The 22,781-nt window shown below is 37.6% G+C and overlaps 1 protein-coding gene across 2 annotated transcripts in view; it reads left to right on the top strand.

Moving 5' to 3' along the window:
• The window catches only part of STK3 (serine/threonine kinase 3), a 322,284-nt gene that overhangs the window by 52,475 nt on the left and 247,028 nt on the right, over positions 1–22,781 (top strand). For both annotated transcript variants that reach the window (XM_019642571.1, XM_019642572.1), the window contains exon 4: positions 7,415–7,529. In XM_019642571.1, coding sequence (XP_019498116.1) covers positions 7,415–7,529 — 115 coding nt within the window. The remainder of the gene's footprint in view (positions 1–7,414; positions 7,530–22,781) is intronic.

Here is a 22,781-nt window from a genome sequence, read left to right as displayed (position 1 = left end):
ATACGGCGAGTATATAACAAACTCTGTATTTTGAGTGGAAATGTTAGGGGGTCGTCTTATACGCCCAGTCGTCTTATACGCCGGCAAATACGGTAGTCAATAATATTGTAATAACTATGTACAGTGCCAGGTGGGTACTAGACTAGTCAGGGGGATCACTTCTTAAATTATATAAATGTTAACCACTATGCTGGACACCTTAAATTAGTATAAAATGATATTGAATGTCAACTGTAATTGAAAAAATTTAAAAGGTAGGAAAAGGGGGAAGGGGAATAAGATATCCAAATCTCCAGGTGTAAACCAAATTAAGTTATGGGAATGTAATGTACAGCATGGGGAATATAGTCAATAATATTGTGATAGTGTGGTACAGTGTCAGACAGCTGCTGGACTTATAGTGATCACTTCTTTAGGTATACATATAAAGGTTGAATAACTATGGTGTACCTCTGAAACTAATATAATATTGTATGTTAGCTATATTTTAAATAAAAATCTTAAAAAAAAAAGACATCATGCTTTACCTTTGCTTCCTGGTATATGCTGTAATTTGACTTGTTTCTTCCTTGTTCCTCCCCCCAATGAAATTTTCAAAGTCTTTTCAAAGTCGTATTTAACTATTTTGTGCTAAGAATACACAGAAACTCTTAAGTTTTCATATATCCTGTAAGTCAATATGGTAGCTTAGTCAAGGTTCTTAGGCATTATGGCTGAATAAAAACTGTGTATTGCCTAAAATTATATAAAAAACACTGAGCTAATGTTTTGAAGGAAACTCTCAATGCCTCTTCTCCAGCCTTTAATAATGAATGTGGTAGTTAAAAATAGATGTTAGAATATCTAAATAACTGTACAGTTAGTTAACTTGATGGCTAGAACAGTGTCACCTTTGGCCTCTGAAAATCCTATACAGGAAAATCCTCTTTAAATGCTATTTGACTGTATTATAATATTTTCTTGCATAAACTCCTTCAGGGGTTCCCCATTGCCTTGACTTCCTTCTCGTTTTTGTCACTAGTCTAAATTGTACCAATTTTTCTCTCGAGCATATGTGTACCCATGGGCCACATATGTTTTTTAGTGAATGTTTATTGATTGAATTATTTTAAAATGATACGTGAATAAGTGATAAGTGAATTTGAATGAATGTTACCTATGTCTGGAAATGGACTGAGTTTGAAGTCCCAGGTCTTGAACTTTTTGAGCCCATTTGTACCTGTTTTCAATTTTTAAAACTGATGGTTTTACATTTTAATCATTAATTTTTCAGTCTTAAATTTATATTTAGTGTGCAATTGAAGGGCGGTACAGTGGCTAAAACACAGAACAAAAGCTTGCTTACTGTCTCCTAGCTTGCCAGTCTACATTGTTATCAAATTGTGTTGAGTGTACGTTGAAAGTATCTCTTGAATTTGCTCGATTTTCTATTTATTTTACTCCCACTCCAAGCCACCGACATCTCTTTTTTAAAATACAGGTTTTATTATTATTCAGGTATGATGAGACCAACAGATCAGGAGAGAGATTGCCATAGAAAAGATAGATTGTGATATTTACAGATCCCAAGAGGAGGGAGCCTGCCATTCAAGGGGGTTGAGAAGGAAAGGACTTATCCAGGGGAGGACCAATCCAGGGGAACATCAGGGTCAGTTAGGAGGCAGAGGGAGAGAGGGGAAAACATGGGCAAGAGCCTTTATTGTGGTTGCCCTGGAGAGGAATGGGTGAGACAGGGTAAATAGGTTTAGGATTGGCTTATTTGAATAATTGCAGTGGACTCTGGATGTAGGGCTGTTCCTAATTGTCAGGTACATGGCCCTGGACTGATTAGGACACTGGACTGGTGGCTCTGGAGGTGGTTGGGGATATGGACTCTAGATTGGCTTGTTTGCATATGAAAGGTATGCTTTTAGGTGCTATCTCTAGGAATTAGCTAACCCTGAGAGGAACAGCAGAGGCTTTGTCAACATGTCCCAAATGTGACAGCATCACAAATACAGAAAATAAACACACTGTCCCTCAATTAAAAATAAAAGAGATTTGCTTAATTCAGTCTCTTCCATGCAGAGACTAACCTAAGTGGCCTGTGTCCACATTTGCTTTCTTACAATCTAGCTTTGATGCAACAGCCAGAAAAATATTTAAAGTGTAAATTAAGTTAGATCACGTTATCCCTCTGCTTAAAATTCTTTCATCTTCTCTTGTATGTCTAACAAAGCTCAATCTCCTTATAAGGCATCTTGCTTCCAACTGCAACTCCATTGTGCTCTACCTTATTCTTCACTCACTTTATTTTAGGCAAATTGACCTTTTGATTCGTTGAAGATGATTTGCTTTTTCTCTCCTCAGGACAGTTCTTGGTGCCTGGATGCTCTTTATTTTGTTATTTCTAGTCAACCTTTGAATCTTAGCTTAATTGGTATTCCCTTGGGGAGGTCTCAATTAGGTCCCTTCTGTTAATTTTTCTACGATTGTTCAATTGTTCACTTACTCATTGCTTTTGTTTGTACATATAAAAAGGGAGGTACTGGGGTCTGCTGAGTGGCTCAGTTAGTTAAGAGTTAGCTCTGAGCAACAGGGCTGCCGGTTCGATTCCCACATGGACCAGTGACACTCCGCCTGAGCTGAGCTGCCACTGAGCTGCCAACAGGTGGCGGGATGGCTCAGCTGGTGAGAGCACGTGCTCCTAACAACAACGCTGCCTGTTCGATGGTGGGCTATGCCCACCCGCAACTCAGCACCTTGAGCTGAGCTGCCGCCTGGATGGCTCAGTGGATAGAGCGTGCACTCTTAACAACAAGGCTGCTGGTTCAACTCCTGCATGGGATGGTGGCTGTGCCCACCCGCAACTAAGATTGTAACACAGCACCTTAAGCTTAGAGGCCACGAGCTGCCGATGGGCGGTCAGATGGCGACTGGCGCCCTCCACAACACAGATTGAAGAACAACAACTTGGCTGGTCCCCTCCCCCAATTCCTTAATTAAAAAAAAAAAGGGAGGTACTAAGAATAAAATGGAGAGCAAGACAGATTGGCTCCTATCCTCATGGAGCTTCTTCAGGAGGAGGCAGATGAAAGTCAATGACAGTAATTACAAGATGTAACAAATGCTTTCAAATAAAGTACTGATACAGAACATAGCAGAGGATAACCAATAGTAGATCACTATACACATATAAACATTAAGCATTGCTTTCTTTTCCAAATCTAATTTGTAATCCAGTCATTCAATGGAGGGTGGATATTTTATTGTTAAAGCTCACCCATGTCTACTTTCAAAGTTTTTTTTCATATACTCCAAGTCAGGAGGTACCATGGAATGTGAATGTATTCCATTCTTTTATATGAACTAGAACAATTTTGTTTACAAAAGTGATGAATGCAAAATAAAGTCTCAGCCAGTTTATCTCATGACACCCCTTCTTTTTTTACCACAGTAATTATATATATTTGTGGCTTTACCTGTTTAATATCTGTGTATTTATGCAGGCGTATGATATATGGGAGTCAGAATTGTGTCTGTTTGGTTTACTACTGCATAGTGAACATCTGGTCTAATTCCTGGGTTAAATAGAGAGTCGATGAATGAATGTTAAATGAATGATAGAAACTATATTTGGCTCTATGTCCTTAAGTTGCTGTTTAGGCCTATCTGCTTAAATACTTCTCTAGGTTAAAATGATTGAGGCCATGTTTTATTATATAGAACTGTTGAATTTTTATCTATCTACTTGATTGTGTATTAGAATGGGCCACAAATTATTTTTTGAAGAGAATTTTACATGTCCTCAAAGGCTTCACCACTAAAGAGAGACAGGGCTGTCTTTTCAAGTAGCTGGCCAGATTAGAATCCCTAATTTTCGTAAGAGTTGTCAATTCTACCAATAGAATTGCTGATTACTTAGTGCATATTGCAAGATAAAACACATATGTATTTTCTTTTTCTTTTTTTTTTTTTTTTAAAGATTTTTATTGGAGAATAGGGGGAGGGGAACAGCACTGGGGAATTGGGGGAAGGGGAACAGACAAGTTGCTGTCCTTTTGTTCTTCAGTCTAGTTGTGGAGGACGTTGCTTCACTGGCCCAAGTTGGCACCATCATTGTGCTCTTCCTGGGTGAGGCAGAGCAGTCGTCGGCTTCTGGATGGCCGCTCACAGCAGCTGCTGGCAGCTCACGCTGGCTGCTGGCTACACATGGTAGCCCATGGCAACCCACTGCCACAGGGGCTGCAGCCTACGCCGTCGCCCGCGCCGGTGACTCGTGGCAGCCCAGCTCCAGGTTGAGCTGTTGTTCAGCATCTTAGCTGTGGAGGGCCACTAGCCCTCATATGTGGGATCCGAACCAGGGTCCTCTGGCATCCCAAGCCAGTTCTTAACCATCGTGCCACTCCTCCAGCCCTTCTTTTTATTTTTTTAATTGGGGAATTGGGGGAGAGGAACAGCGTTGCAGAATTGGTGAAGGGGAACAGACAAGTTGCTGTCCTTTTCTTCTTCAGTCAAGTTGTGGAGGATGTCGTTTCACTGGCCCATGTTGTTATTATCATTGTGCCTTCTGGGTGAGGCAGTTGCCATTGGACAGCGACTCACGGCAGCTCACAAAAGCTCACGCCCACTGCTGGCCAGCCCCACTGCAGCCTATGCTGTTGCTGGCGACTCACGGCAACCTAGAGCCCAGCTCCAGGTTGAGCTGTTTTTCACCATCTTAGCTGTGGAGGGTGCAGCGTCACTGGCCCTCATGTGGGATCCGAACTGGGGCCCTGCTGCTCAGAGATGGCATCCTAAGCCAACTCCTAACCAACATGCTACCTGGCCGGCCCCATATGTATTTTCTGTGTGCTTTTCAGTGAACATAACCTTGAACTCACTGCTACTTAATACCTTTTAAAATTTTGAATTAGAAAATTAGTGTATAAAGAGTTTTCTGAAGGATATGTAATCTTATTTTCTGGAATGAAGCTTAACTGTGGGTCTATGTCAAAATCACCTAGAGAGCTTTTAAAAGACCTACTGAATTAGAACCTCTAAGGTGTGAGGCCTGGGGTGGGGTGGTTCTGATGCACAGCCAGGTATAAGAGCAGTACTCCTGGTAAATGTTTCCACATAGGCACTTGTACTCCAAAGAAGTGTGCGAGGTATGACAGTTCGCAAACTCATCCTAGAAAAAGTACTACATACCTCATTGCTGAATATCACTATGGTCACCTTCGAAGCACTCCCCTTGGGAAGCTATGCGCCAACATCAGCGCCTAATCCACCCTTTAAAGCAATTTTGGAACTCTTTTTCTGGAATGGCCATCAGAGCTATCATTGTATTAACCTTGATGTTCTGAATGTCATCAAAATGTCTTCCTTTCAATATTTCCTTTGTGTTTGGGTAAAGAAAGAAGTCACTGGGGGCCAGATCAGGTGAGTAGGGAGGGTGTTCTAATACAGTTATTTGTTTGCTGGCTAAAAACTCCCTCACAGACAGTGCCGTGTGAGCTGGTGCATTGTCGTGATACAAGACCCATGAATAGTTGGCAAAAAGTTCAGGTTGTCTAACTTTTTCACGCAGCCTTTTCAGCCCTTCCAAATAGTAAACCTGGTAACTGTTTGTCCCGTTGGTACAAATTCATAATGAATAATCCCTCTGATATCATACAAGGTTAGCAACATCATTGCAACAAGTTCACGAACTTATTTGTCAGACCTCGTATGTAAAGGAAGCTTTTCAATGTTGCTCATAGTGGAAGTCCTGGGTCTGTATATTAGTTTCATTTTTTGTAAAACAGCGTCTTTCTTAAATGGTTCAGAACACTTATGAACTCCTAATGTGTACTTTCTATTCCCCACATCTAGCAAAGTTGAATATGTCTGTAAATTTAAGGTGTGAAATGGGGGGTAATGAGAGAGATGGGTAGAGAGGTAAACTTTGGACGGTCTTATATGTGATATGAAGCAGTTAAGACTTTTTCCTTTCAGTAATGTGGAGCCATTGGAGTGGTTTTGTTTTTTGTTTTGTTTGTTTTTTAATGGAGAGAGCAATATGATCAGCTTATTTGATTATACTTTAGTTTTAAAGGAAGGTAACCTTGTCAACTGTATGGAGCATAGATTAGAAGGGGGCGGGAAAACTATGATAAGGAGACCAGTTGGGAAGGAAGTCTCTGCAAGAGGTAATGAGGAGCAGGAGGGATAAAATAGGGTTAAATTCTATCCCTGTAGCTACTGGTTTTAGTTCAAGCCCTTTAAGCTCTGACTAACCTGCTCTCCCCTTGACTTCAAGACAGCTGAAATTGTAAAGGCTGTGCTGAGAAGTCTTCTCTGACGGTCTTCTCTTAACCTCTTCTTTTGGTGGTCTCCTTATGTGGTCTTTTATAGTACTTTCCATTTTTATTGTTATGTTTTGCTTATTTGATTATTGATCCTACACTGATGCTACTTTTAATGATAGCTACGACTAGATAGAAATATCTGTTGAACAAGTCCCCTAAACATGCCATTCTGAGTTTTTTCCTTTCTATATTTGTCCCTTTGCTCATAGCCTTTTTCTTTTCTGGAATGTTCTTTTCTCCACCCACATTTTGAAGTTTAACCTTTTTTTCATAATACGAGTTTCCCCCCTAACACGTTTCTACAAAGTTCTCTTATGGCTCCACTGTGGTCACTTCTTCCTTTGCACTCTTGTAGCATTTAAGCTGTGGACTAATTAGTTTGTGCTATCTTTTATTTTCCATATTTTTATGTATTTGCTGAATATGAATAGTCTGCTTTTTTGAGTTTGGCAAGATGTTTTATACATCAGTGTATATGGCATTCCCTTAGTAAATATTAATGATGGTGGTCATTTTTCCCTTTGTAAGTCTTCCTGAAAACGACTGTAAACAGGTTTTTCTGCTCGAAAGACTTGAAACCTTATTGATACTTTAAATTGTTAATAATTTTAATTATTTGAATTTAAAGCAAAAAAGCTATTTTTGTCCAGAATTCTCAAAGGCTAAAATGAGAGTTTAAAAAAAATTTTTTTAACTTCACTGAAATAGTTTTTTTAAAGTTGCGTGTTAATGTTTGACTCAATGCAAAATCCTTTAGAAGGTTTATATTTAAAATGCTTTTGTTAAAGGAAAATATTTTCATTTGTTCCTTATGTTAAATAGTAAATCCTTTACCAAAACAAAGACTTTTTTTCTTGGGAATCACTGAAAACATTTGGGCCTCCTCTGGTTTGTAATCCTGTTAAATTTCATCCATGAATTAAAGCCTAATTATACACAGTTGGTGAACCCCACAAACAGACAATTCAATGTACAATAGAAGTTGAGTCATTAAGTTTACTTATTGGAACATTATGAAATGTTGAAAATACTTTATATTGGGATTAAGAAATAATTTTCTTTGGGAATTAACTAAATTTGATTGTCTGTATATTTTGTTTTAGCCCATATGTTGTAAAGTACTATGGCAGTTACTTTAAGAACACAGACCTCTGGATTGTTATGGAGTACTGTGGAGCTGGCTCTGTCTCAGACATAATTAGATTACGAAACAAGACAGTAAGTATTTTTAAATTGTTTTGTTAATCTCATTTCTAAAGATTCATATTTAGAATCTGACTGGGTAATATTTTGTTACAAAGAAAATATTAGTGTAAAAAAGGAAAAGGTTTTAGAGTATAAAGAGATCTACTATGAGGTATGCCCATATATCTTGGGCAAATTTAGGAGTCATAAGATTGTTTAATTTATTTATTAGGGTAATTTTTGATAAGTGACCGAGAAACTATTGTTGCGGGATACTCAGACAGAGAGACGGAACACCAAGGCTCAGGGAAGCAACGTTTTGTTTGTTTTTTTAAAGATTTTATTGGGGAATTAGGGGAGGGGAAAGCACTGGGGAATCGGGGGAAAGGGAACAGACAAGTTGCTGTCGTTTTGTTCTTCAGTCTGGTTGTGGAGGATGTTGCCTCACTGGCCCTTGTTGGTATTATCATTGTGCTCTTCCCGGGTGAGGTAGATCAGTTGCTGGCCTCTGGATGGCCGCTCACGGCAGCTCTTGGCAGCTCACGCTGGCTGCCGGCCACAGCCTACGCCATCGCTGGCGACTCATGACAGCCCAGCTCCAGGTCGAGCTGTTGTTCACCATCTTAGCTATAGAGGGCGTAGCGTCACTGGCCCTCACGTGGGATCTGAACCGAGGCCCTCTGGCATCCCAAGCCAGCTCTTAACCAATGCACCACTTGGACGGCCCGGAAGCAACGTTTTTTGATGCCAGCACCGGCTCAGCGAATTCATATCCAGAGGCTGAGCCCCGACCTGGACAGGACTCGGAGCTTTCTGGGTTAGCAGCTAGGATCCCTTATTAGGACATGCGGAATTGTGTTAGTTTCTGACTGGCTCCGGGTGAGGTAGGAATTAGGAAATGTTAAACGTGGAAGGCTTGGTGGCCATGTGGTCCGGGAAAGCCTTTGTCTAGGGCCCTCTGCCACACTATCTTGGTATTCCTCTTCTTCATTTGTAATCATTGTGTGTATTCTTTATTAATGTGATTTTAATAAATTATGGCTAGAATTTTATTTAAAGTTCATGGTATTCATGGCATTTCTTTATCTGAAGTTGTTTGTATTATGATCTGTGGGTAGGAAACAGTTGAAGCTTTGTGTTCCTGAATTTTAAATAATAATTGAAAACAATTTTTGTCTTTGTTTTTCCAAATATTGTCAGGATGTTTGAAAGTGATAGATCTAGAATAAAATAAAAAATTTTGTTTTGTGAATTCAGCTTACCAAAAGGTGTTATTAATAATAGCTTTTTTGCGGTTACATTTTAACCCTAAGTAAAACAGGTATTTATAGAATCATTTACTTTTGGCTAGCAATGCATCTAGTTTACTAGGATAATTTATAAGGACAAAAGTGACCTTTTTATCTTTGAATGACTAAAAATAATAATCAGTGAAATAATTTATAATTCTGTAGAACAGTAACTCAATTAGTATAAGACATTATTATATGTTGTCAGACGTGTTTCAGTAAAATATGTTCAGAAAAATACTTAACTACTTGAGTCAATTTGTGGTTAACCAGAATCATTTTAAAGTTTGATTGGGGAAGTAAGTTGTAAGTTTATCTTACTAAGTTATTTTTTTCTATTAGAGAAAATAAAGTAAATAGGATTTCTTTTAAAGGAAGTGAAACAGAAGTTTAAATAATCCCTGTTTTGACAGATGCATTAAGTGATTTTTTACATTCTAATTATATATTTTAGAATTTCTGTGGTGCTTAAGTAGCATTTATGTAAATCAGATGATTCTTGAATGGCAGAACAATGCTTTAATTGAAGATAATTATACTTCAGTTAGAAATATATTTTAAAACCATTTTAGGGCTAAAGTCAGTGCATTTGGTATTTAAAATTACTAGGTAGTAAAGTGTGTGAAATGGAAAATCTATTTTTTTTTATTTTGAATGTTAATGTTAATATTTTGAGTAGTTAGAAAGTATTTGATCCAAGTACTTTATTCCTTGTTGCCAATAATTACAAACTGTGAAGGTATACTGTAGTTCTATAAGATGAAAATGGATGAGACCTTTATCTTGAGGAATAAATATCCTTTACCAGTTATGAAGGGAAAGATTTTACTCTATCTGCATTGTTTTTTAGCAGACAGAATCTACTGAAAATGGGAGTCAAACAGTTCAAATAGTCTAATTGTTATTACTATAGAACAGTGATCCTTGGGCTTGGGGTGGCATATAAAATCGGATTCCCAGAGATGAAAAAGAACCCAGAGCTGCATGAGACGTAGATCTGGAGCTGTATGTATATTGTCTCTGGGTGTTGCTTTGATAACAGCCCCTGTTAAGTCTCATGAATATTTGTATCCTGCTTTTTCTTCATTTATGTATTGTCCATAAGGAGTACCATGGTTATGAAGGTTAGCAGTACAAGGATGTGTATCATCCCATTAAAAAAAAATGCCTTCACATTGTAAATATTTGATCATTTTATAGGAATGTTCACTGGAGTGATAAGCTTGTCTGAATTTCAGAGGTGAAACAGTTGTCCTTGATCTGTTAAAACTCACTCTAGTAGCTATTGTTTTCATGGTCATAGAACAGTCAATCTTTACATGGTCATAGAACAATCAATCTTTTCTTAAGAGTGTGGGAACCTTTTTTTTTTTTTAAGAGTTCATACGTTCTTTTGTTTTTTGTTATATGCTTCGTTGTTTCTTTAATTCTGTATTTTAAACAGAACATTTTAAATGTTTAAACATTTTAACAGCACAAGGCATTCTTACTGTTTTATATTGTCAGTGTTTATATTTACTTATATATAGCATTTATGCTTTTTATTGCTCTTTATTCTTTTCTGCATAAATTCCTCAGTTTCCTGAAGAACAATGTCCTTTAGCATTTCCTATGTGTGGGTGGGTGTAATGGTGATAAGATGTCAGGATTTTTATATTAATATGTTATTTCACTTCATTTTTGAACTATATATTTGCTGGATAAAGAATTCCAGGTTGGCTGTTGTAGATTTTGATTTAAGAGGAATGACTTGGAAAACCACCTAAGTAATTTACTTTTTGTAGAGTTATACTTCTCATTGAAAGAAATCTCATTAGGGATGAAGTATTCTTGATTTTTAATTATCAATTGCTATCTGTTTTTAATCAACTGTTTCCTTGAAAATTAAAGGCACAGAAAAAAACAAGTCTGATATAGTTATATATTTTTTAAAAAAACATTGAAGTTTCATCTTTTAGACTAATGTATATCTGTTTATATCTTACCTCCCTTCTATCATTACAGTGTCATAACTTGTCACTTTTATTCTGCACTTGAAACTCCCAATTTCACAATAAGAACTGGCTCCTAGAATTAAAAATTGGATTCATATTTTAGTGTTTTTGTATATGCTGTTAACTCATCCTCTCAAGCCCCACCTTTGAGTGTTCCCCCCACCCTGAGTCCTTGCCTAGTGAATTTGCATCCATGCTCAAATATCTAACCTCTTCTTTGAAACTTTTCCTATTTTCCCAGGTAGTTTCATATCTATTTGGTAATTGGTTGATTAATTAATTAGGTAAGTGTTTAGTGCATATTCATGCTTACGAAAAGAAAGAGTACAATAAATGTTAGCTGCTATTATAATTTTTACTATTATTTTACATACTTTGAGTAGAGGTAGATTGACATCTTTTCATGTGTATTGGCTATTTTATTTCCTTTTTGTGCATATCTTTTGCCTTTTGTTGTTGTTGGCCTTTTTGTTATCAGTTTTGCAGGACTGCCTGACAGTTTGCTAATAGTTATATGAGCACTTCATGTTTTAAAAGTCTTAAAACCAATTATCTGATTGTCAGCGTAGATACTAAAGAAGAAGCTTCCAAATATCTCTTTCAGAGGTTTTATGCCCTGTCCTATACTTTTTCTTTGGGAAACATCTAGGAAAAGACAAAGGCATAGAATTAAGTTGGGTTAATTAGGCATATTCCAGTGATTGGAACTGAGGCTGAGTAACAAAGGGTGAGTATTGTGTCTGTTTAAGTGCTGCTGCTTAACATGGGGCAGATCACAGAATTGGCATTAGAGCTGATAATGAATGGTAATTGTGATAATTAGTGGTAGTGGTTCTAGAGATAGGATGAAGGTGATACTCTCCTATGTTCCACTGGGTGGTAAAAGATTCTCTGAGTCTCCTGGTTACATTATGAGTAAAAATCACTCTTTAGTTAGTATTCATTGACCCTTTCAATTTGTAAGTATTGAGGCATCTGTAAATAAATATATGTGAGTTAAATTCCTGATTTCTGGATGGTAGTAGAGGGTAAAGGGGGTCAAATATATGGTGATGGAAGGAGAACTGACTCTGGGTGATGAACACACAATGTGATATACGAGTATAGATGATGTATTATAGAAATGTAAACTGTGTAATTTTACTAACCATTATCACCCCAATAAATTTAATAAAAAAAAATTCCTGATTTCTGTGACCAGACTTGCAAACACAGCTGAAGTCTTGGTATCATATATATTTAGTAACTGGCTTTTTTTACATTACTCATATGTTAAACCATCATTTAAGTTTGGTGAAATCTCTGCATAGATAATCCCTCTGTGGTATCCTGTACTTGGAAATCACATTTAATTAGTCAGCTTTTAGTGTTCAGGAGAAAAATAGTTGCAGTTGCCTTCCCCTCCTTTAAGCCACTCAAGGGCAGAAATTTTTATATATTCATCTTGGAAATATTCCAAGGGCCTGGAACAGCTACTGGCGTCTAGCAAACCCTTGAAAAATGTTTGTTGAACTGAAACAGGTTCAATTCCTTAGCTGCTTATTCTGTGAATATAAAACAACCCTACCCATCTAGTCAGTGTTATATTTTAATTTGTAATTTGTAATTTGTTGTAATTTGCATGGCCACTGTAAGTTGTAATTTGCATGGCCACTGTTTAGTGTTAATGTTAGTTATTGAACAGATATATATCAAAGAAAAGCCATAAAAAGTATGCTTACTAGCAACCTTGCATTAGTTTCCTGTTTTTTACAGAAGATATATATATATATATATATATATATATGTATATGTATATGTGGATTTAATTTTTTGCATATTTTTGTAAATATATGTCTTGATAGCTTTAATCACAGGCCTCCTTTGGCTGATAAAAGAGAAGCCAGTTTTTTTGTTATTGTTAATGGAAGTTAATGTAAGCATTATTATTATTTTTTTGAGTTTTCAAAGAACAAAAAGTTAGATTTGTGGAATTAAATAAATAAAATATTTATGAGAATAATTGTGAAGGCTTCCTTGTGAGGAAATAGTTAAAAAATCCAAGATATTTTAAAATAAATTACATTAACATCTCTACACATTTATGCATTTCAAGTATTATATATTGTAAAGTAGAAATACACAACTCTGTGAGATGGAAGCTTTTTAAAGATTGATTATATTTTTGATTAGAGGCTTTCAGAATGATCTGTACATAATTGTAAAGTTATGCCTTGACATATGGAAGAAATAGAGTCTAGTTGGAAATGTTCTAAGAAAATGCGTAAGGTTATTCTCTCCCATTTTGTCCTATTTATTGATTTGACCACTTATTTTAATTCAATCTAGCACTGTGGATTTCTTTTTTTTGGCTCTTCCACAAACTGGTTTTGTGATCTGGGCAATTCAGTTAACTGACAAGGACTTCAGCTTCCTCATCTGTTAAATAATAAGTAACATTTGTATAGTGCTTTACATTTTACTTGGCAGTTCTATTTACATTTTGGTTGAATGGAAAGGTTCAAAACACAATTATTGATCCAGTGCTCTGAACTAGAGGTACAAATAACTAACGAATGTTGCTGTTGTTGCATTGTTTACACACTAGCTGAGGTACCATAATATGTATGTAAAAAGCTAAATTCCATTCTGTAAAGTTCTTTAGGGGCAGAATAGGCAAAGCACTTAGCATGCGAGTTCAGAGAGAGCTTCATAGGAGAGAGAACCCTTCAGCAGATTCTTGGAAGAGGAGTTGTCATCTGTCATTAGAATGCAGGTTCCACAATGTGAGTTTTATCTTCCTTGTTCACTGTTTTATCTCTGCTCCTAGGATGATACCGGGTATATAGGATGCTCAGTAAATGCTTGTTACGTGAATGACTGACTGACTGACTGAATGAATGAATGAGTCAGTGAGTCAGAGAAGAGAGGGCAAAGGACATCTTGAAAGAGGAAACAATGATATGCTACAATTATATTTCCATCTGTAAAAGTCCGCAATCATACTCCTAGGTCACCTGAAGGAGAATGGTCCTAGCATCTGGTTTAAATGGATTTACTTTTCTCACGCTTAATCAATTGCTTAAAATCATTGCCACATTTTAGTTTGTTGGATATATTGGGTTCATGATGTTGTCATATAATTTTTTGTTTGTCCTGGAGTTTTTCTTATTTTCTCATGTTGAGAGAAGCAGCATATGCCATCTTTATCATTCTTCTAATGTCTTCTAGCTTCTTACTCATTTTATCTGTTTTCTGGAATTTGTATGATTCTTTGTTGAGAAGACATTCTTTGGAGCTTCCTGATTCCTTCCTTGTTCTAATGTGGACTCATTGCTTTTTAGGTCTGCTGTACAGCTGCATCCTTGGAATTTCTTTTCACTGGACTCCTGGGTTAGTGCCACTATTTTCTTGTATATTTCTTGTTTCCTTGGTTTTCACCCTTGATTTGTATTCTTCGTAAACCATCTTCTTCATGATATAAGAATAAGAGGTCAACTATTTGGGTCCTTGCGTATCTGAAAATGTCTTTATTTTGCTTTCACACTTGGTTGATAGCCTGTGTAGAATTTTACATTGAAAATAAGTTTCTCTTAGAGTTTTGAGTTTTCCTCCATTATCCCCTAGCATCCAGTGTTGCTTCTGTTATAGCTAATGCTTATCAGAGTCTTATTTGTTTGTAGGTTTCCTTTCCACCTTCTGGAACTTTTTAGACTTTTCTCTTTATTCTCTTTATCCTGGTTTTTCTGATGTTGCAAAAGGAAAAAAGACATTTCACAAGGATGTGCTTAGGTGTGTGTCCTTTATATTAGTTATGCTCAGCACTCATTAGTTCCTTTCAAATAAACACTTGTGTTTCCCTTCAGCTTTGGAAACAGTTCTTTGATAATTTCCCCCTCTTTTTTTTTTTTATTGGATGGTGAATCTCCTAATTTTATTCCTTTTTTATTTTTCCTAGATTCATATTCTGTGTGTGTGTGTGTGTGTGTGTGTGTGTGTGTGTGTGTGTGTGTGTGTGTGTNTGTGTGTGTGTGTGTGTGTGTGTGTGTGTGTGTGTGTGTGTGTGTGTGTGTGTCTTTTTGTGCTTTTTGAGGGTAGGGTCGGGATGGTTTCTTCTACTATTTTTTCTGATTCTTCTAACTGGACTATTAATTTCAGCAGTTATACTTTAATATACAAGAAGTGTTTCACTTTTGATTATTCCTTTTTCATAATATCTTGTTGCTGAAACATGGATGCAAAAGCTTTTCTAATTGCTGTAAGAATAATAAATCTTTGACAAAGTTATTTTCTGTTTCCTGAATCATCTCTATTTCCTCTGGGGTTATCGTTACTTTGGTGTTGCCCATGGCAGAGCTGACGAGTGGGAAGGCTGACTTGCTCTCACTGGAAGCATTGGGACAATGGCTTTTGACTGGCATGTATAATGTTATGATGAATGGCCTGGGAACTTGATTTTAGAGGGCAGGGCTCACAGAGGAAGTTGGTTCAGCTTCTTGAGAGAGGAGCCACTACCGTCCTCCTGCCTTTTTTTGTTTGTTTGTTTTTTGACCTGGGGATAAATGCCAGAATGCATGTAAACTGCATGTACAGGGCTGGGGGTAGAGGCAGAGTAGGGATGAGGAGCCAACTCTTGTTTTGTTTTCTTCTTTTCAGTTTCCTTCGAAAAAACTAACCACCTTTTCCATCCCTCTTCGCACTCCTGTCCTCCCTTACTTGTGGCTCTGACTTGGAGCCCCTCTGGAGTTCACTTGGTAATCACTCCTTTTGTTGCAGACCCCTTCTTTGACTGCTCTTGGCCATGACTCTTCAAAGAAATGCTGCCAAGTACATTATACTCTCTTGTGTTCATCCTTTTGTTACTGATTTATTTTGTTTAAAAAAATTCTCTATCAGTTTAGTGGGGTTTCAGGAGGAAGAGAGACATAACTGAACAAATTAACTACAAATTCAAGTTGGTTTTTGAACTTGAATCGATGATATTTACTCACTGCTCCCCTTTGCCTTATTTGTACTATATATATGTTCATATTCTTAGGAGTATAAATTAATACAGCTACTTTCAGGAGTAATTTGATAGTCTTTTTAAAGTTCAATGTGTATGCACCCTAGGATTCATCCAGTGGTTCTCCTCTATTTGTAACTTCGAGAAGCCCTAGCAAAATTGTACAGTGAGACATATACAAGAATGTTGTCACAGAAAATTAGAAGCAAATTTAAACGTTGATCAGCACTAGACCCTGGACTAGAAGGTTGCTATTATTCTTTCAGTCTCCATAATTTTCTAGCTCTTTGGTGAAGACAGACTCTGCGAGTAGTCTTTTGGTTGAAACCTTTTAACTCTAAAACTCAGTACCCCAGCTATACAGATGAGACTGACATTAAACTACCAAATAAATTTTGTGTCTTAAAACTTATATAAATATTCAGTTTGGTACTTCGGAGAAATTTTTAGTATCTACCTTTATCAGGATGAGATATATTTTTATGACACTCGCCGGGATGGGGTGAAGGAACACAAAATTTTCCAGCTAAGAAACTGAATCATAGAGTGGTAAAGTAGATTAGAGGGAAAGAAAGGGTTAAGCTTATAGCTAACTGCTGGAATTGAACTGTGGTAGTTAAGAACACAGACTCTGGAGCCAGACTGTCTGGGTTTGAATCCTGACTTTCCTACATACTGTGTGAACTTGGGCAAGTTTCTTCTTAACTTCTCTGTGACTCATTTTCTTCAATGGGATAAGACGACTACCCTATTTCATTGAGTTGTTCTGAAGATTACATATATGTGAAGTACTAGGAACAGCATCTAACACAGAAAAAGCCCTATGTGTATTTGCTGTGGATATTGTCATCATCATTCTATCATCTCACTTATATAGATGGGAATGTCTTTGCATTGTGAACGTTATCTATCAGATGTGTTTGAGTGGAGTAATACAAAAGACCACGGAACCAAGGACAGAGTCCTAGCATTTATCATTGGTACTTTGAATTATCTTTGTTAATGAAAGAGGTATACACTCTTTCATTAAATGTAAGATAGACATTTTTAGGTACAGCGAGACTTTCTTTAATAGACGCAGGCTATTCAAAATATACTTGTACTAGGATATTTTATCTTAGTGCCCTTAGAATTAATGCCTTGTACACCATTGCCTTTTTAGTAAATGCTTGATTTGTTGTATTTTAAAAATATGTGTTCTGCCTTGATGTTAATTATGTACTACTTCAAATAGATTTTTTCTTCTTGGTGAAGGCATACCAATTTTTTTATTGATTTAAGATTTATTTAGAACTTCAAAGTTTGATATTGTTTCATTGTTAATAATAGACATCTTTTTGATATGTGTGGATTTCTATTCCATAAAGTGCCTTTTGGGGTTTACATTTGCCTCTGTGTTATTGGACTAATTCATGTTTGACTTTCCTAATCACTTTGTTGCATGTTCCCCCTTTGTGTAATAGATACTAGTTCATACAGGATTTACAGCTCCATATATATTGAGTGCTTTTTTGTTGTCTTCTGATCTCTTTTTCAGGAATCTTTTCATGTGGGAAAGGATTTTAAAATGTCTGCCCACTGACCATTTTCACAGTAGAGTATCAGTTCTCTTTCTCTTCAGATCAAGGGATTATAAGCAGCGTGTATATATGTATATTTACATATGGTGTAAGCAGTGAAAGCTTTCATTTTGAATCACTAGTTGTGGGACTTTCTGATAGATTATTAATCTTTTTTTTTTTTTGCCAGACATCTGCAATCCAGATTTCATGAAAGACAACCTCTCTCTGCCCTTTTGTATATAATAATGGCTCAACTATTCTAGTTATGTTTCCTAATGTATGTACTTTGTGTTGAGCAGATTTGTGTTTTTCTGGAAGAATCCCATAAATTTTTTATTGTTTAAAACCTTGGCTATTTTATACTCTCAAGCCTCCTTTTTTGAGTGGGATGAGATAGAGTGGTGAGGGGTGGAAGGGAGTTATTGAGTTGCCCTGCTGTTTTTCCTAGTGTTTTGCTCATGTTGAATACCTGAGAGCCCTATTAAATGTATGTATTCTTTTTCCCAAGAGAGAAGGAGTAAGAGTGGGAGAAATTTTGGTTGTAAAGAAGTTGGAATCTGAGGCTTGATGTTCAGATAAAGTCTTACATATAAGCTTAAGTATTACTTTTGAGATTTAGGTATTTTAGAGATTGCTACTTAACTCAAGTTTCTCTAAATCATTGATTTTTAGCAAGGGGTTTTGGTCACCTTTGTAGGTTAATATGATGTAATATATGTCATAAAAACTAATGGAAACTGAAACATTCGAGGAGTTCTGTAAAATAAATCGAAATGCAATATTAATAATTTAGACTAAATATTTATTAGCCGGGGGAGGGGTGCGAGTGAGGGAGGGGGGGGGAGTCCTAGGAAAATGAAGGCAAAAGGAGATTTTTTAAAAAAGTCTACATGCTTCTTTTAAAAGACTTCCCCTGCCTCCAGTTATTGCACTCCTTTTTGTTTTGGGGCAGAAAACAGCAATCAGCTTCAGAGATCTCACACTGTTAAATAGCTGGAATAAATTCTAGCATTTCTAGAGTTGGTCAGTGGTTTGTGCTTTATACAAACTTCTTTTTCAGGAACTTTCCCACTTATTGGTACAGTAAGTCCCCAACTTACAAACATTTGAGTTTTGAACTTTCACAGATATAAATGGACCTCGTATTACAAACGTGTAGATGCGAACAAATCGCGGAAGTAGCTCACGTGTCTGCTGGACATTGTCCCAGTTGTGCTGCTGTGTGCTTACTGTACAAAGTGATAGTGTACAGTAGTGTAGTGCTCAATCTGAGCCCAGGATGTCTGGAAGCAAGAGGAAAAGCAGTGGTGATGTGGAGGGGACTGCTGGGAAGTGTCAAAGGTGTATAAGACTCACTTCGTCGGACTTACAAATGAATCTGACTTACACTCTCCCGGAACGGAACTTGTTCAACGGAACTTGTTCGTAAGTTGGGGACTTACTGTATCAACTTCAAGTTTATTGCATCACTTTCAACTTTTGGTTTTAAGCTACAGATAACCCAGCCTAAACCGGCTTAACCAAGAAAGGGGATTTATTTGCTCATATACCAAAAATCTTTGCAGAGCTAGTTTCATGCATGGCTTGATTCAGGTGAAATGAATTGCTTGAATTCATCTTGTTGCTCTGAAACGTCTGTGTTGATTCCACTCATACAGACCCTTGCTTCGTAGTTACAAGATAGCTGCCAGCAGCTACCTGGGTTATTACCTTTCTAGTTGAAATCCAGCAGTCTTGTACCTAACTGCTTCATATGCCTTTCTCTGAGCAAATTGGTGTGGCCATTGGAATGTGATGTGGTAATTGCCTTAGATCTAACTTGGAGCTACGGTGGAGCTGATTACTAGAAATACATGGCTTGAGGATGGGGGAGGGGCGGGGGAAGTAGTGATTTCCTAAAGAGAAATTAGAATATGTTAGCAGGAGAAGGGTGAATGGATGTTATGGCAAAAAAAAACCAAAAAAACATTTCTATGTATTTACTAAACCTCCGATCAAAAGAAAACAAAATATATTAGGACTAGATCACATTAAACAAATCTCTAAAGTAACTCCCAAAATGAATGTTAAACATTAGAAGAGGTACCTGGTAACATTGGGAATCAAAACTGTTGAGTCCTCAATTCTTCTATTACAGTAAGGGGAAATAAGGTTGATGTTTCTCAAGGAACCTGTTTCTGTTATGTAAGCAGTAAATATTTGCTGTAAGAATTTTCCTGGAAAGCCTGCTCATCTGGATTAAAGACCCATGGTTTCTTTAGACCAGAGAGGCCTGATCCCGGGATTAGTTCTGGTGTCCATGGCCCCTTCTCTTACAAGTATTTTCTCACACTGAGCAGGTACTACTGTTCAGTGCTGTACTGGAATCTTAGGAGAATGAGTCCTTTTGTGTGCAAGTAATTCTTTTTTTTTTTAGCTGAGCCATCCTGCCACCTGTTGGCAGCTCAGTGACAGCTCTGCTCGGGCCGGGAATCGAACCAGTGACCCTGTTGCTCAGAGCTCGCACTCTTGAGTGAGCTCTTAACCAACTGAGCCACTCGGCCGGTCCTGGAAAGTAATTCTTGCTCCTTATTTGGTGTCTCCCATAGAGTGAGATTGAGTTCTAAGTACTGGGTTGTCGGAAAAGTCATGATGCATTTTTGCAATGAAAATCATAGAAAAAGATACGTCATGAATTTTCCGACAACATAATATGTTTGCACATGCTGCTTAAAGTTCCAAGCCACAGTTTAACAGGACCATGCAGCATAGGATCAGTTAGAATTTTTCATAGCAATCATGTGCCACCTCTTAATCTCTGATTAAATACATCATCCACATCACACTCCATTACATCTTTTCTAAACCTTTTGATTGGATTATAAACACTTTTCTTTATGATTTTTCCACATTTCAACATAGTCTCTCCAATAGACTTTCTCTTCTACCTTAACTAAGTAAATTAAGCTTACATAGGTATTTCCTTGGCTTCCCCTGTTGGTAAGTTGCCCAGTCTTCACCTTAGTTGCTATTCTTCTTGGCATTTCTCCCAGTTCTATTTCCCTTTCGTCAGTCAGGCCCACCTTCATACACTTTATTTTTGTATTATACATTCTCCTGGCAGGCTGCCCGTCACTGCCAGATCTACGGTGAGCCCTACCTCCCTGTCAGGAGCCTGACCCTTAGCACACCATGACAGTGGTTATTTGGAGTGATTTGGTTTAGTGGAAAGACTCCTGGCTGTAGAACCAGATGACCAAGCACCAGTTCCTGGGTTGTTACTTATTAGCATTGTGACCCTGGATATATTGTGTAACTCCTTTGAACTTCAGATGCCTAATCCTGAAATGGACCTAATATATATTAGTTGCCTTACCTACCTCAGTGTTTTCTTATGAGGAACAAAGATGATGAGTATCAGAACATTTTGTAACTTGTAAAGTTCAATATAAATGTAAATTGCTATTTTATTACTGTTAAAGCAAAAACTTTAAAAAATTGTAGTTTTTAATTACTAGTGGTTTAAGAATTTTCTGATATTTGTTAAAATAGTGGATATTCTCTAGTATTAGAAAAACATTTTAAAGTTCATTTTGTCTTATCCAGTAAAGTCCTGTTTAATCTTAGGAATTCAAGAAATATGTGTAATTTAATTTTCTAGAAAATGGAAATTTAGCTCCTTAGGGGTTGCAAATCTCTAATTTTAATAATTTTACATGGAAGCCTTGTAAAATTGTTTCACACCATTCTCTATACATTTGACCAGAATGTAAACCCCTTCCCCTTTTAATTATATAAATTACGGGGGAAAAAAAGCAATATGAGCACACTGTAAAAATTCCACATGGTGGAGAAGAGGAACTTTGTGTCTCCTCACTCATTCCTAAATTTTATTTCCTTGGGGCAATGTCAGTTAACAGTTTCTTGTGGGTTCTTTCAGCATAGATGAGGTGTGATCAAACAATATGGTGAATGTTTAAATAAAAAAAGATTTATTACAGTAAAAGACACATTGCAATTAATCCCCGTTAAAATACCCCGCATCGTTTTGAACACTCTTATCCCATCGTTCTTGCCACTTTCTGAAGCAGTTCTGGAAGTCCTCTTTTGTGAGTGTCTTCAGTTGCACTGTCGTGGCTGCCTCGATGTCCTGAATCATTTTGACTTTGGGGAAGAGCCAGAAGTTGCACGATGCCAGATCCAGTGAATAAGGTGGATGAGGACACACTGTAATGTTTTGTTTTTTTGTTTTTTTAAATTTTTATTGGGGAATTGGGGATGGGAACAGCGCTGGGGAATTGGGGGAAGAGGAACAGACAAGTTGCTGTCCTTTTGTTCTTCAGTCTAGCTGTGGAGGACGTTGCTTCACTGGCCCAAGTTGGCACCATCATTGCGCTCTTCCCGGGCGAGGCAGATCAGTTGCCGGCTTCTGGACGGCCGCTCACGGTGGCTGCTGGCCGCTCACGCTGGCTGCTGGCTACACACGGTAGCCCATGGCAACCCACTGCAGCAGGGGCTGCAGCCTACGCCGTCGCTGGTGACCCACGGCAGCCCAGCTCCAGGTTGAGCTGTTGTTCAGCATCTTAGCTGTAGAGGGCAGTGTCACTGGCCCTCATATGTGGGATCCGAACCGGGGCCCTCTGGCGTCCCAAGCCAGCTCTAAACCAACGCGCCACTCAGCCGGCCCCACACCGTAATGTTTTTATTTGACAGAAATTGCCGTATACCAGAAGCAATGTGTGACACGGAGCGTTGTCATGATGGAGGATGATTTCCGGCACTCTTTAAAACACAGCTTCTCTCAACTGTAGCTCACACCTGAGTGACTGCATTGAACAAGTTGAAACTTGTCACACACTGTTATTAAGGTGCCACGCGCCACTTCCTGTATTGAAGACCCCCTGCCTTTCTGTTGGATGGACTTGGCAGCAGCATTCACCGTATTTGTTGATCACAATGGAAAACCTCTGTGTCACACAGGGTTCTAGAACAGCAGTTTTTGTCAAATGAAAATATTATGGTGTGTCCTCATCCACCTTATTCACCGGATCTGGCACTATGTGACTTCTGGCTCTTCCCCAAAGTCAAAATGACCGTGAAAGGTAAACATTTTGAATCGACTCAGGATATCGAGGCAGTCACGACAGCGCAATTAAAGACACTCATGAAAGGGGACTTCCAGAACTGCTTCAGAAAGTGGCAAGAACGACAGGATAAGTGTGTCTGAAGTGAGGGGAGTATTTTGAGGAGGATTAATAGCAATGTCTTTTACTGTAATAGATTTTGAAAAATGTAAACATTCACCATCTGTTTTGATCATATTTTGTATATATGCATATCTTGTTTTGCACAGGGATTCAATTTGTATTGTGTGTGGTAGTCTATACTTTGCCTTTTTTTTTTTAAACTTCTGACATATCTTAGATATCTTCCCATAACAGTACACACAGGCCTGTGTATATGTAGCAGAATGTATT

Source organism: Hipposideros armiger, unplaced genomic scaffold, assembly GCF_001890085.2.
Source record: "Hipposideros armiger isolate ML-2016 unplaced genomic scaffold, ASM189008v1 scaffold_70, whole genome shotgun sequence".
In the NCBI taxonomy this organism is placed as follows: domain Eukaryota; kingdom Metazoa; phylum Chordata; class Mammalia; order Chiroptera; family Hipposideridae; genus Hipposideros; species Hipposideros armiger.
Note: the sequence above shows the minus strand (reverse complement) of the source record. Positions and strands in the feature narration are given on the sequence as shown.